We start from the raw sequence: 16131 nt of genomic DNA on the forward strand, positions 1-16131 counted from the left end.
TCCCTGTCTCACTTCTCCTTACAAGAACACCTCCTACTCCAGTGCGACCTCATCTCAACTAATTACATCTGCAATAACTCTATTTCCAAATAAGGTCACATTCTAAGGTACTGGGTATTAGAACTTTAACATATCTTTTGGGGGGACACATTTCAACCCAGTTAACATCATTTGTTTCTCCAAAGAGAAGATTTTATCTTCCAAATAGGTTTGGATCCCACTATCTTTGAACCAGAGGAATTCGCTTTCTCTGGACTCTGTTTAGATGCCAGGTTTTTATCTTTCATTAAACAATGCTACGAGAAATAGCTTAATGAATGCCACTATTGTATTTACTAATCAAGTTCATTAAGAACCTTGCCCCCTTTGATTTTGTTTCCCCGCTGGAAGCAAATGCCACAAAAATTTTCCCCCTGAATAACCCATAGGTTTTCATTTAGAGTCAATGAAAACCATATATCTAATTATGTGGGGTTTTTTTGTTTGTTTGTTTGTTTGTTTGTTTTTGCTTTGGTTGCCAGGAAGCTTAAAAATTCAGTCACAATTTCATTTTAACAACTTTGTAGAATGCTGCAGCTACTAATTTGCATTTTTATTTCTCCTCTGGTATTGACATTTTATTTTCATGTGGATATTAAACAGTTTTAAAAATTGCCTCTTATGTTATTACAAGGCACTTGAATACTTTGTTCAAAAATGTTAGCAATAAGTAGAAAAAAAAGCCAAAGAAATAAGTAAATCTCTTTCTCTTCCTCCCCCTCCCCCACTTTCTTTCTCCCTGTCTCTCTTCATTCACAGCAGATTTTCCTCCTGTCCCAGCTCATCCATCAATGAATGACTGACCAAAGACTATGAACCATCAACACTCAGTACTCTGGTTTACATTTTCGATAGATGATTCAAACGGTACACAGGCAAAAAGGGAAGGGGAAGCAAGACACTCACTTTATTCTTGAGCAAATCAACTAGATCTCACTGATTTCCTTCAAAGATTAAAAGAGAAAAGTCAGAAAAAAAAATAGCATGGGACCCATGCAGCAGTAAAAATAAAAGAAATCTGGAAAAGCAGAGGAAATAAACAAGGAGAAGAAACTAAATCCCTGAAAATCACACTAAGAGCATCAGGAGTAGAATTTAAACTAAAGAAAATCGGATATGGAGGGCACGCTATTGAAAAAAATCACATAGAATTTAGTGGAAAATGACACAGAATGAAAGTGACGAGGGAGGAGCTGGAAGAGGCAGAAAACAAACAATAGAGAACCGGCACATGAATGCCTGCTATCTTTGAAGATGTGAATGAATACATGGAACCAAAAAAATTTACATAATAGAAGAATTTTCTGAAATAAAGCAGATCTTAAAATTACATTTTGAAAGGGCTCACCGCATTCCAAGAAAATTTAATAAAAGCTTTTATCTGAAACTTCAAGGACTGTAAAAAAAAAATCCTATAGTCATCTAAGCAGAAGGAAAAAGTCATCCTCAAAAACAAAGAAATCAGACAATATTAGATGCTAGAAGAAAATGGAACTGTGGTTAATGAATATTAAAGGAGAAAAAATTTCTATACCTGGTGGAAAATTTCTAACCACCTTTCATATGTAATGGTAAGAAAAAGAAATTCTCAAATACATGAGAATTCAAGAAACATAACATTTATGAGCTTCTGGAAAATCTCTCAGGAAAAAATCAAGACAGTGAACAGATGAGTAACAATAATAAGTTCATGAATGAGAAAGACATGAGGTAGAAAAGGTTTAGTGATGAGCTTTAAACCTCTTCGTCCATAAAACTATATTTAGGTAACTAAAATTCTAAGTCATAAAATGAAAAATAATTGCTATAATGCTTAAACAAAAATTACATAATATAAAGAATAATATTTTAATGATAATAGACAGGGACAAGAATCAATATTTGCTCTCCAAACTAACAGAAAGGTGGGGAGAGAAAAAAAATAGTCTAAGTAGATTAATTTCATCATCTTTCATCATCAATTCATTTCTAAGGTAAATTGAGAAATATAAATATAAATATATTATTTAATATACTTTACAACTTCTAAATTGCTAGAGTATAGCAGGTGGCCTTCTAAAGGGGCTCCCAATGATCCCCAACTCCTGGTATCATGCCCTCATGTGTAAGCTAGACATAATGACTCATCTCTAACAAAGAGAATGTGGCAAAGTGAAGGATTTCACTTCTGGAATTAAGCTATTAAAGACTGTGATATCTGGGTCGCCTGCGTGGCTCAGTCGGTTGAGCGTCGGACTCTTGGTTTTGGCTCAGGTCATGATCTCACAGTGTGTGAGTTCGAGCCTCATATCCGGGCTCCGTAGCTGGTATCTTGGAGCCTGCTTGGGATTCTCTCTCTCTCTCTCTCTCTCTCTCTCTCTCTCTCTCTGTGTGTGTCCCTCCCCCCCACACACTGTCTCTGTCTCTCTCAAAATAAAGAAACTAAACAAAATAAATAAAAAATAAAATAAAATAAAAAGACTGATTTCTGTCTTGCTTACACTCTTTCTCTGCCTTTCCTCCCATGGCTTGCTTTGACTCAGCCAGCTGCCATGTCATGAGCTGTCCTGTGGAGAGGCCCACGTGACAGGAAACTGAGGCTCTCTAGGGCCCATGAGGAACTAAATCCTGTCGACAGCCATGTGGTTAAGCTTGAAAGTGGTACAACACCTGCGAAAACTGAACAGTAAAAATTCTGAAGCAGAGGACTCAGCTAAGCCATGCCAAGATTCGTGACCCACAGAAAGTACAAGGTAAACACGTGCTGCTTTAAGCTGCTAGGGTTGGGGGTAATTTGTTACACAGCAAAAGATAACTAATACCTAGAGGAAGGTAAAAATAAAAACAGAAAAAAACAAAGAAAACAGATTATAAAGCAAAAAAGAAAACAAAGAAACAATAAGCATTCAAAATGTAACACATAACAGATAAGGTTAAACATATCTAATTAAAATAATTTCAAGTAGAATAAACTATTTTTTAAAAATTATTCCATGGGACAAAGACAGACACTATAATGGCAAAGGGTAATAGGTCAGATGCTTCTTTTTTTTTTTTTTTTTTTTTTAAGAGAGAGGGAAAGATTGAGTGGGGGAGGGTCAGACAGAGAAGAGAAAGAGAGAATCCTAAGCAGGGCTCAATACCAGGAACCCTGACACCCTGACCTGAGCCAAAATCAAGAGTCAGGCACTTAACCAACTGAGACACCCAGGTGCTCCTATAATGGCAAGGGATATACAACTCACAATGAAGTTATCGCTAGTATGAATCTTCATATATAAAATAATATAGTATTCAAACACGTAAAGCAAAACTTCAAGAAATAAAAAAATAAATAAAAGAAATGTTAGGAGACTTCTCCCAAAGTCTCCTTCCCATAAGGTTCCAACATCCCATAATCTGTCTCCATCTTCCAGCCCTCCCCTACCCCTGAAACTCCACCACTGAGCCTTCTGGAATTCATGATTCTTCTCCCATATCAGTTTTCATTGCTATGACTCTGGTCAAGCCACTATTACTTCTTGCCTGGATTATTACAATATCTCTTTGTCTCTTCAGCCTCTACCATTGCTCTATCTATTCTAGATAGAGAAGCCAGGATAATCCTTTAAAAATATGCCTGATTATGTCACTCCTCTGTTCTAAACTCTTGAGCAGCTGCCCATTTCATTCAGCATGAAAGCCAAAGTCCCCACAATGCCCTATAAGCCCTACATCACCTGTCCCAACCACTTGGTTACCTTTAGTTCTCCTCCTACTCACCCTGGCTCTCTCCAATCCAGCCACAATGGCATCCTTACTGTTTCTTAAAAACTCCAGCCAGACAGCCACCTTCTGACCTATGCCTAACTGTTCTGTCTCCCTGGAATGTTCTTCTCTCAGAAATCCACCAGGTCATTCCCTTACCAATTCCAGATCTTTTCTTGAATGTCATCCTCTCAATACAATTTATCCTGATCACTATATTTAACGTTTCAACCCACACTCTCCTGTATTCCCAATCTCCTTTATCCTGCTTTATTTTTTCAAAACATTTTTGGGGCACCTGGGTGGCTCAGTTGGTTAAGCGTCCAACTTCGGCTCAGGTCATGATCTCGCAGTCCGTGGGTTCAAGCCTCGCATCGGGCTCTGTGCTGACAGCTCGGAGCCCGGAGCCTGTTTCGGATTCTGTGTCTCCCTCTCTCTCTGACTCTCACCCATTCAAGCTCTGTCTCTCTCTGTCTCAAAAATAAATAAACGTTAAAAAAAATTAAAAAAAAAGTTTTTAATTTTTTTAACGTTTATTCATTTTTTTTGAGAGACAGAGACAGAACATGAGTTGGGGAGGGGCAGAGAGAGAAAGAGACACAGAAATCTGAAGCAGACTCCAGCTGTCAGCACAGAGCTTGAACCCATGAACTGTGAGATCATGACCTGAGCTGAAGTTGGACACTGAACCAACTGAGCCACCCAGGTGCCCCCAAAACACTTTCTAACATACCATAGAATTTACTAACATAGTTTATGTTTATTATTTATTGTCTGCCTCACCCACGCTCACATTAGAACGTGAGCTCCCTAAGGGCAGTGAACTTTTTCTGTTTCACTTATTTATGTAGATCAAGCATCTAGAAAGGTGCCTAGCACACAGTAGGCATTCAAAAGACATTTGTTGATGGACCGAATAAATGATTCTTGGCCTTATCAAACCTAACGCCCTTTTTAATAACAAATACGGGGCAATCTGCTCTTTAACATTGTGAAAGCAAGGTTGTAAACTACCTACGCTTGCAAGCTTGTAATTTTTTAAAAAAGTCAAAGTGATCCCTTAACTGAAACATAAAGGAAAAAGTAAATGTGTGATTCATTATGGAGCTACTCAGGCATCCCTAAACTAAAAGGCACAAGGAAGTAATCAGATGCTTGCATTCATCTGTAGAATCACCATGAAATGGACAGCCATTAAATGAATCGTATTGGTGATTCAAATTCCAAAAACTGTATTGCCATTCTACGTACTGCATTCCAGGAAAACTCAATATATCTTAAAACTGTGTGAAAAACACTGTATGTTTATATATAAAATAGATTCTAGGCTCAGGTAAATATAAATAGCTTTTTCATCTACACAAATGAACGGGAGAACAGTCAAGCAACGCAGAATGCAGGACAATTCTTTGCTGTGCTGTACTAGCCTGGGTACTGCATGATATCTAGCATCTTTGGCTCCATTGACTACATTCCAGTCGTTCTCCCTCCCCAATCAGGAGACAAGCAAAATCACTCTGGTAAATTTCCAAAACAGCTCCTGGAGGCAGATCCATCCCAACAGACTAGATCTGTAATTCCAGTGGCCCAGTCACTGGCTACCTCTCTATAGTGTTTGACCTGTTAATGAACAACTCTTCACTTCTCTTTCCTTTCTTGGCTTATGTGTCACTGTACTCCTGCAGCTTCCTCTAGTCTCCTTCCACAGCTTCTGCCAGGTGTCACTGTCTGACTCCTCACTTCCCCTTGCCCACCTCGGCTGCCCTTCCTTTTCCTACTCCAGATGATCTTCAACTCCTTCTTCTAAGTCATCCACTCTCAAAGTTCCGTTTCTACACAGGATATCCAAGTCCACACTCCCAACTGACATTCTGTCACTCATACACAGAAAGCCTCAAGTTATACATGTCCAAAATCAAACTAGTCATCTTCCTCGAAAACCTGTTTTTCCACCAGTTGTACCTATTCATGTGAATGACAACATTATTTACCTACTCAGTCTAGAAATGACAACCGTCTTTCTTCCCCGCCCCTCACGCCCACGTCCAATTGATTGCACTGCTCTGTCTAGTTTGCCTTGGAAGTGTCTCATATCCGCTTCCTTTCTATTACTGTAGTTCAAGCTATCATTACCTGTAACTTAGAATATGGTCACAGCCTCCTAATTGGTACTTCTACTCCAATTTCTTCTGGTATTTCCACAAAAGGAAGTAATAATAGTATGATTAGTATTTATAAATAGTATTATTTATACTTAGTATAGTGCCTGGCATATAATAAGCACTTTATTAATAAGCACTTTATTAAAGGTCCTATTATATACCAGGCATTATACTAAATGCTTCCCATCTCTTTTAATCTGCACAACCACATCATAAAGTAGGAGTTATTATTATTTACATTTTAAAGATGAGAAAAAAGGGGTTTGGGATGTTAAATAACTTACCCAAGTTCACAGAGCTAGCCCTGAAGTGACACCAGGATGCCAGATCTATCTGGTTTCTAAAATCCCATTGTTTTGCTTTTTTTTTTTTTATACAACTTTTTCATTTCATTAGACCTATAGTCTAACCACAACCTTCTATTCAGTCTCTATATTTATCCTGTCATTTCCTTCCTACCCTATCCAATATTCAACTACCATGTTTCCATATGACCTCTAGCCTCTATCACAGTCTTCCCTTCTGTCTCTATCCCTATCCCACCTGCCTTTTCTTTCCCAGTCCATTCTTCCAATCCATAAGTTCCTTTGGTCTTACTTATCTCCTTATTTAGTGAGGATTTATTTACCAGCTATTTCAGGAAAGTCCCTCACAGCAGGCCCGTCTTTCACTGCGCCCACCACATCTGCCAGCAGCCTTCCTTCTCCCCACTCTCTTCCCAGCTGCTAAGAGCAGGGTTGAAGAGGAAATGAATAGAGCGGATACAAAAGACTCCCCACATCTTAAGTTTTCTCTGCCTAACTCAGTGTTGTTTTATGATTCCAACATAAAGAACCAAGGGAGAGGGGCTCTGTAAACTGCAGAGTGCTCTGCAAATGTAAAGTGCAATTTATTCACCCTACCTTTGCATGCCCTGAGTTATTCTGTGAGTGACAGCACAGGTGCTCCAAGCAGAGAACTCCACGTTTGTGTTCGGGGCGAAGGAAGCGTAAGGCCCCAAATAATATGAATTTGGCCGGGGAGATGTCTACTTGTCATTACTGCCCAAACCCAGCCTAAAACTTCATTGGGACGTGAGCGAGTAAGACAGGGCGGTAATGGTATTAGCCTGAAAACCCCCAATTTAAAACTCTCTCTAGGAATGTTCCCCTCCCCGCCAGCTCCCTGGCGGTTTTTACGTTCTAGCAAACGTCCTCCCAGGCTTTCGCAGGGCCCCCGCCTAGTCCCCTCCCTTCCTGACCTCTCCGCTTCCTGGTGGCCCCAGCCCTCGGACCCCCGCCCCGCCCGCTCTCCCGCCCGCCCGCGGAGGACTACAAGTCCCGGCGTGCCCCGCGCGCTCGGCCGGCCGGCTGCACCGGGGCTGGGCGCGTGGCGGCCGCCGAGCTCTGCGCGGGGGAAAGCCTCCCGCCGCCGGCCGTGCGGGGAGGTAAGTGATCCGCTCGTGCTGCGAGGGCACTGGGAACGCGGCCACCCTCTCCCCTCTCCAGGATGGAAGGAAACGAAGAAAACCACAATAAACACCGCCCTGCCCTCCCTCGTCTCTGCTGTGTGTCCGGTGCTCCTGCAGCTTGTTGCACCCATGAGCGTGGAATCTGTCACCCCGGAGTGGAACTGGGGACAGAGAAGCGTGCCGGGCTCCGGCGGAGAGCTGCGGCTCGCCGTGGCTGCGGGGCAAAGCTCTCAGGACGGGACCCGGTGGTGGCACGGCTCGGCTGGGCGCCCAGCGAGCGCCACACCCCCACGCTCCCTTCCCACAGACGGGCTCCCTGGGGAGCCCCCAAACTCAAAGACAAACAGTTTCTTCTTGAAAGTCTTAGAAACTTTTCCCCTCTTGTCGTCGGTGCCACCAGCGAGTCGTTTGTCTATCGGACGGCGCCGTTCGTCCGAGGGGCTTCCTGGCGTCCCCTCTCCTGCCCTCAGTCTTGCCCCCCACCGCTCGCTCTCCAGGTCGCTCCCCCTTCTCCCCTGGGACGCCCTTAGGGAGGCGGTGAGCTCGGCCCTGCCCTCCGGCGACTTCTCGAGATTTCTTCTGCAGCCACGTGGACCCAGGTCTGCACTCTGCGATGCGGGCTGGACACTGTGCTGGCCGATTCCCTGACGGGAGGCCAGGGGCGAGTGGTTCCTTTGGGACAGCTCTGGTCCTCGGGGTGGAGGGAAGGAAGGAGTGCTGCGCAATAAAAGAAGCCCCATCGGAGGCACCCGTTCCCCCACACTTCCTGACCCATCCTCTCTCCTAAGCCCATGCCCAAGTGTGCCCAACAGTTCTGCTTCAGAATCCCAACATGAGGATCTCCCAAGTGATTCTAGCAAGCACATCCCATAATGTCCTGGATCAGAAGCTCTTGTTTGCATCTCTATCACCCTACACGTACACCCTACACACGCGCGCGCACAAAAACACACCACGCACGCTACACACGCCACACACACGCCGTACACCTTACACACAGCATACACATTCATCACACACATACATTACATACACACACACACACACTTCATTTAGGCTGTAGGCTACATACACTACATACATACACATCATTTTTATTAGCAGAGAAGAGGGTTAAATCAGTTAGTTGGAGAGAGTGAGGAGGAAGTGGGTGAGAACTAGTGTATATACTTACACCCGCAAATGTCAATTTATTCCTAAGTTAGAAACTAGCTGATAAGTGAAACCTGCTGTGGTTAAAATTTAGAATGCTTTCGTGGCTTTTTCTTTTTCTTTTTTTCATAAAATGGAATTGATTTCCTACATCACCTTCTGAAACCCTTACCTTTGTCTAACAGGAAAACTTTTGATCACAGCAGGGGAGACAGAAGGGGATGTCCTCTATGTATAGGAAGAAAATCTTGGAGAAACTTCACAGAATCCTTCCTCCTGTGAGGGTGTCTAAGGAAAAGTTCTGTGTTAACTACATTTTCTTTGCCTCTCCTTTCAAGAGTGCTGAGCTGGACTGATTTTGTTCTGAGCAACTGCATGAGAGTGCTATGAGACACCTTGCCCCCAGGACTCACAGCCCAGCACCCTTCCATTTGAATTTGCCTGGAGCACATTTCAGGAATTTCAGATCAAGTCCCAAAGCATTATGAAATCTGTTGGTGAAAGGGCTCTCTATATCCAGAAGAGTTCATCATTTTGATCAGTGGTGATAAGACTCCCCTGTTTGACCAGACTCAAAAAATGGTGCTCAAAAATAAATAAACACTTAGAATTTGTCCCTAAATTATTGTTTGCTTTTTCCAGGGAGTAATGGTAAAGATGGGCAGAGAGAACACTTGAAATCTTTCTCAGTGACAATCTTTCAAGAAGTACATTTCTAATATCATTCTTGGAATAAGTAAGGGAGCAAATTTTTGACTCTGAAATTCAGGTTGCAAATTTAGATTATAGTTGCTGATCTAGGGCCCTTAAAAATTACCAAAGAAAAAGGAGACTTTCTGCTTTCTCCTCAATTTTGCCTGAATTTTACAGTCATACAGCAACAGATGCCTTTTTCTAGGATCCTTCTTGGGAACCTATATTCTTTGCTCTATCTTGAGTGGTTTAGTTGACATCTTGACCTGAAAGTGTCCAAATATTTGTTGGTGTTTGTTTCGATGACAGCTATGCATGCTTCCTGTGTATCTACAGCATGTTTGTGGAATGGGAATGTTTTCCTTCAGTAGTGGTTCCCAGCCATGCAAGGAAATGGAGATTGACCAGGGTATCTTAAAAGATCAAGCCTAGTCTCTCCACACCACCTTCCCATTTCCTGGATGGTGGGAGATTCTATGAATTTGGGGGTTGGCATAAAATATCTTCTTTTTCACATGTAACTAATCTAGTACCCAGTGCTCATAGACAGTGTTAGTTAACTTTGTTGAATTATGCTTTTTGTACAACTGGGATAAACAATTAAGATTAAATCTCCCAGAACTAATTGTTTTATAGAATGAGGTTTGTTTCATTTTGAATTTTTGCTGACTTCATCTGGCAGGTTGAATGCCAAAATAAAAGAATGTAGGTGTTCTCAGGAGATCTGGCCATGCACTTTGCATCCCCTGAAATATGTTTCTTCCTGCATAATGAAGCCAAGGATTTTATGCTGGGCAGTACTTTCCTTATTCTCACAAAGAGATTACTTAAAAGCCAGCCCTGGGAACTTTGTCCATGAGTCTCTGTAAGGAAGAAAGAGTAACACAGGGCTGCAGCTTCTGAGTATTCACTGGGTATAGCCCCTAAACACTAGGGTTTGGTTTTTTTCCTTATTTTCTCTTGTGTTTTTTTTTTTTTTTTTCCCTCCCACAGGGGAGAAAAATAGTTTTCGAAACATGACATCTGTGCTCAGAACAACAGCAAAGACATACCATGCAGCAACAATGAAGGGGAGGGGGGAGATAAGCGGCTATCGATACAGCTTGTTTTTCTTTACAAGACAGGTGCAGGGAGAATTCTGCAGTTTTTGGACTCCTGATTCATTCACTCGTACTAATTGTGCCGAAGGTAGTTAGCAAAAGTGAACAGGCACACTGTAGCTTTAAAAAGTCAGCCATGAACCAGAAGGCAGTTGGTGCAGCTTGTGTGTGATTCCTAACGTCATGTTGGCTGAGAGCCAGCCTGGTTTTATTTCACTGTGTCAAATTGTACCTCCTTATTGAATTCCTTTGCCAGCCTACTTTGTGAAAGAAAACATTGGGGTTTCTTTGGCTGTTCTTGATAAGCCTATAAAAAATGACATGTTTTAGTTGCTTCTAGGTAGGTTTTCTTTTTACTCTTCCACAAAAAAGAAAATAATAATAATAATAATAATAATAATAATAATAAGACAATGTGGTATGGTGTTACAGAGTATCATTGTGAGTGTTTTGTTTTGGTTTTTTTTTCTGAGATGCTTAGAAAATGGTGAATGTGTAACAGTTTCCAACTGAAGTGAAATCATTCTTTTGGCATGGAGCAGCAGCACTATCTTCTGTCTACTCTGTAACGGTGTGTGAATGTATGTTAATATCTATATGTATATTAAATGTTGGATTTCTCTATGAATGATCTAAGTGGTTTAGCAACTGGAAGTTTGTGTGTGTGTGTGTGTGTGTGTGTGTGTGTCAGGAGAAAGATTATCCCACACTTAACAGTATTATTTGTTAATCATCTACTTCTCTAACAGTGATAAAATCTTGTGAATATACTAAATGATGCACTTGTCATGTCAGAGTAATCCCTAGAGAAGGAGTGCCGAAGTATAAAGTAATTTGAGAGGAAATGTATTTAATTTATGGCTTCAGCTGTAGAACAAGCACGTTTCAGAACTAGTTTTTTAAAGCAGTTTTGTTCATAGCTTTTTCATCTTGCTAATTGCATATTAATTGTGGAGGGTTTTTATTTTTTCACAGTCCTCATCCTACTAAACAAAAAGACAAAGTGATGGATGCTACTATATTTCCTTGGATGTTTTGGTGATTTTTACATAAATCTAATGAGCTGCCTCCCCTCTCTTACACACACACACACACACACACACACACACACACACACACCAGCACCACCTTTCTGTGCTAAGGGCTATCTGACATTTTTGTAAGCTTCCAGCTTTACCACAGCATGGCCATCTCACAGACAGGTTTTGAGGCTTTCGTTGAGAATATGTGAGGTAGGGGAATACTTGCTGACAAAAGCTTTAAGTGTTCTTTTGCATTGCAATGAAAAAATAGAAGGTTTGTGAGTGGACAAAAAATGCAATTAAAAAAAGAAGAAGAAAAGAAAGAAATCACAGCCCGTGGTCTGAAGGGGCAGGAAAAGGGGGATTGTTTTTCTCGACTTTGACTCATTTATGAGTTGCAGTGTCTTAAGTGAGAGCTTGGCACCCAGGGGAAGCTGTGCCAGTTCACACAGCACTTGTTTTGAACGAGGATTCAATTTCATTTGCAAATGCTTATTGTCAAGGCAGGGAGTGCCAGTACAGATGAAAGCACCCCAGTCCGTCTCCTCCAGTGCTTTAGGTTTAATCACATCTCTCCAATCGCTGAGGGAACCGGAGGTTTAAACAAACATACGTGAACTGGTGTGAAGCTGGAAAAAGGGACCATTATATTTCCGTTTCAGAATATATATTCTTCTCTCACTTTCTAAGAATTAAACACAAGCTTTTCTCCCTTATTGATTAGTTGCTGAAGTAAAGGAACCCTGCAGCCTTCCCATGCTATCTGTTGACATGGAAAACAAGGAAAATGGCTCTGTCGGTGTAAAAAAGTAAGTGAAACTGGCTTGTGAGTTCTGCTTCTGCAAACAACAGAGGGACTTGGTTTCTATTTTTATACTTCTTGCTTATCTACTACATTACACTGTCTGGGGGTTGTTTTGCTTGGTCTATACTGGCCACCACACTCCCTTCTCGCCCCAGCCCCAGTTGCCTTTTTCTTTATTCCATTTCTAAGACAGAGATGACTCAGGCATCAAACCGTGCATAAAGGGTTAGTGTATCAGGCTTTGGAACAGGGACGGTGGAGGATCTCAGCCCCGCATTCTGTATATTGAAACAAAACACCGAGCAAACAGACTCTGTCTTCCAAGTCCATAGGCTTGTAGGGTGGGGGTGCACAACAGAGAATTTGAGTCTTTTTAAGTAAAATCACCTCTGTCAAAACTGAGACCTGTAGTAAAAAAAAAAAAAAAAAAAGAAAGAAAAGAAAAAGCTTTAGTTAGAATACTAAGTTGAACAACTCTGCCCTAACTAATTTTATAAACTGATCCTCGAATGTGAAACATTTCAGCACATAACATAGTGTTCTGTTTTCATGTCCGTTCTCACATTTGAAACTTTATATTTGTTGTGAGTTATATGCTTGATTGTTTTAAAAAGGAAAATTCCGTTGCATTATGTAGCATATTCTAAAACATGCTACATATTTCAGGGTAACTCATAAGATTGCTGTAAGTATATGAAAAATATGTATATTCCTATTTAGGTGTTATTGTGAAGTTATAACCACTTTGGCTACAAGGAGAAAGTAAGTTCCAAGAGAGTGTTATCTGTTTTATCTTCCTTGTCATTTAGTTTAAAATTGCCCTGAAGTTGAACTTTGGAGGAAACTAATTAAATATAATCCACAGAAGTTATGGTATCTATATGAGGAAGGAGTATGCTATCTGTGAATAGAAGGTATATTTTGCTTCACAGAAAAGTTACATTAAAATAAACTTAATAAAATCTGCTTTTAAAATTCCCAGGTAATTTATGTATCAGTGCCATGCTGGCATGCTTATCCCAGTCTTGAAGTTTAAGGTAGATAAATGTAGGAGAAATGAAAGAAACAGATGCACTTTTTTTTTTTTTTTGTATGAGCAGTCCTGTCCAGTAGGACTGGAAATGTTGTACATTTTGCGTCCAAAATGGTAGCCGCTGGCCACATGTGGCTGTTTAAAAATTTGAAATGTTACTAGTTACTAGTGTAACTGACTAACTGAACTTTTAATTAATTTTAAAAGTTAACAGCTTTATGGAAATATAATTGGCACATAATAAACTCCATGTGTTTAAAGTATAAAGTTTGTAAGTTTTGACATTTGTATACATTTGTGAAACCATTACCACAATTAAGATAACCCCCAAGTTTCCTCATAACTCTTTATAATCTCTTCCTCCTGTTCTTCTCTGCTGCCATATCCCTGGGTGACCACAGATAGGCTATGTGTCACTATAGATTAATTTAATTTTTCTACAATTTTATATAAATGAAACTATTCAGAGTGTACTTTTTTGGGGGGGTGGGGAGAGTATGGCAGTCTGGTTACTTTCACCCAGGATAATTAATTTGGGATTCGCCCATGTTATAGTGTCTATCAGTATTTCATTATTTATTATGACTGAGTAGTATTTCATTGTATGGATATACAACAGATTGTTCACTGTTTATCCATCCACTTGCTGATAGACATTTGAGTTGTTTCCATTTTTTTTGGTATTACAAATAAAGCTGCTTTGACCATTTGTGTACAGGTCTGCGTGTGGACATATGCTTTCATTTCTCTTGGATATATATTTAAGAATGGAATGGCTGGGCTATATAGCAGGTATATGTTTAACTTTTTAGGAAACTGTTTTCTAAACTGGTGGTCCTTTTACATTCCACCAATGGTATGTAAGTGTTCTGGTTGTTCTATATCCTCATGAACTTGGTGTGATCAGTCTTTTTCATATTAGGTATTACATTAGGTGTGGTTTTCATTTTTATTTCCCTGATGACCAAAGATGGTGAGCATCTTATTGGTATGCCATCCATACCTCTTTCATAAGTAAAATATTGTTCAAATATTTTGCCCATCTTTTTATTAGGCTAGTGTTTATGTATTATTTTATAGACAGTTTTTGTATATTCTGGGTACAAGTACCTTATATACGTAATTTGAAAATATTTTCTAGTGGTATGAGACTTGTCTTTTTATTCTCTCTACAGCGTCTTTCAAACTGTAGGAGTTTTTAATAACAGTGAACTCCAGTTTATCCATTTATTATTTCATGAATAGTGCTTTTAGTGTCGTGTCTATGAAGTATTTGTCTAACCTAAGGTCACAAGGATTTTCTCTTACATTTTCTTATATTTGGGACTGTGATTTGGGGGTTAATTTCTGTGTATGGTGTGAGATAAGGATTAAATTGTTTCTGGTGGTGGGGGGGGATGGTAGGGTTTTTTGCCTATGAATATCCAATTGTTCTAGCTCCATTTGTTGAATTGTTCTTGCAACTTTGTTGAAAAATAATTGATTACATGTGTGTGAATGTATTCCTGGACTATTTTATTCCATTCATAATTTTGTATATATTTATGCCAATATAACACAGTTTTGGTAACTATAGCTTTGTAACAAATCTTGAAATCAAGTAGTGTTATCTATTTGACTTTGTTCTTTTTCAGACTTGTTTGGTCTCTCCTAGGTTCTTTGCATTTCCAAATGATTTTTAGAATCAGTTTGTTAATTTCTACAAAAATCAAAACCAAAAAAAATGCCTGCTGGTGCTTTGATGGCATTGCATTGAATTATAGATCAACTTAGAGAGATTGATCTATTAACAATATTGTGTCTTCCAACCCATTGATGCAGTATTTTTGTACATTTACTTAGGTCTAATGTAATTTCTCTAAGTGGGGTTTTGTAATTTTCCATCTCTAGGTCTTGTACATCTTTTGTCAGATATATCCCTACGTAATTTATAATTTCAGGCTATTATAAATGGTATTGCTTTTTAAATTTTAATATCCAATTGTTGATAGTATATAGAAATATAATTGATTTTTTTTATTGACCTCATATTCTACAACCTTGATAAACTCATTTATTACTACTAGTAGCTTTTGGGTAGATCCAATTAGATATTTGACATAGACAATTATGTCTTGTAAGTAAAGACAGTTTTACTTTTTCCTTCCAGATGTGAATATATTTTATTTCTCTTACTGCCCTTATTGCACTGAGTAGGCTCTTCAGTGAAAAGTTGCATAGAAGTGGTGAGATTGGACAAACTAGTTTTGTTTCCTTAAGGGAAAACATTTAGTCTTTTTCTTGTCTTTGGCTTTCTATATATAATGTGCCACTTTTTGTCTGCTTTTAAGATGTTTTTCTTTATCATTGATTTTCAAGCAATTTGAGTATGAGATTTGGTATAGTTTTGTTCATTTTTCTTGTGCTTGGAGTTTTGTTTTGTTTTTCAGCTCTATGGACTTTGTTTTCATCAAGTATGGAAATTTTCCAGGCATTCTTTTTTGGTTCCCCTCACTTCTCCTTTGGTGATTCCAAATATGGTGTATTTGATCACTTGATACTGTGCCACAATTCACTAATGCTCACGGTTGTTTTGTTTTGTTTTGTTTTTTATTCTTTTTTCTCTGTGTTTCATTTTGGATAGTTTCTATTGTTTTGCCTTCAAGGTCACTAATCTTTTCTTCTGAAGAGTATGATCTTGTTGTTAATCCCACTCATTGTATTTTCCATTTCAGACAGTGTAGTTTCCATCTCTAGAAGTTCAAACTGTGTCTTTTTTTTTTTTATGCCTTGACATCTCTAATTAACATATTCATTGATGCCTCTAGCTTCTGAATATATGAAGTATAGTAACTTCATAATATATGAAGTAACTGTTTCAGTGTCTCTACTAATTCTATCATTTCTCTGTCCATTTCAGTTGATTGATTTCTCAGTGAGAATGGGTTATGATTTTCGGCTTCTTTTCAT

The 16131-nt window shown here is 39.5% G+C and overlaps 1 protein-coding gene across 1 annotated transcript in view; it reads left to right on the top strand.

Moving 5' to 3' along the window:
- Positions 1-5159: 5159 nt before the first annotated feature.
- The window catches only part of SAMD13 (sterile alpha motif domain containing 13), a 42464-nt gene continuing 31492 nt past the window's right edge, over positions 5160-16131 (top strand). Inside the window, exons 1-3 of the mRNA XM_030323642.1 lie at positions 5160-5196; positions 7192-7353; positions 12069-12153. Coding sequence (XP_030179502.1) covers positions 5160-5196; positions 7192-7353; positions 12069-12153 — 284 coding nt within the window. The remainder of the gene's footprint in view (positions 5197-7191; positions 7354-12068; positions 12154-16131) is intronic.

This window comes from Lynx canadensis, chromosome C1, assembly GCF_007474595.2.
Source record: "Lynx canadensis isolate LIC74 chromosome C1, mLynCan4.pri.v2, whole genome shotgun sequence".
NCBI classification, from domain to species: Eukaryota; Metazoa; Chordata; class Mammalia; order Carnivora; family Felidae; genus Lynx; species Lynx canadensis.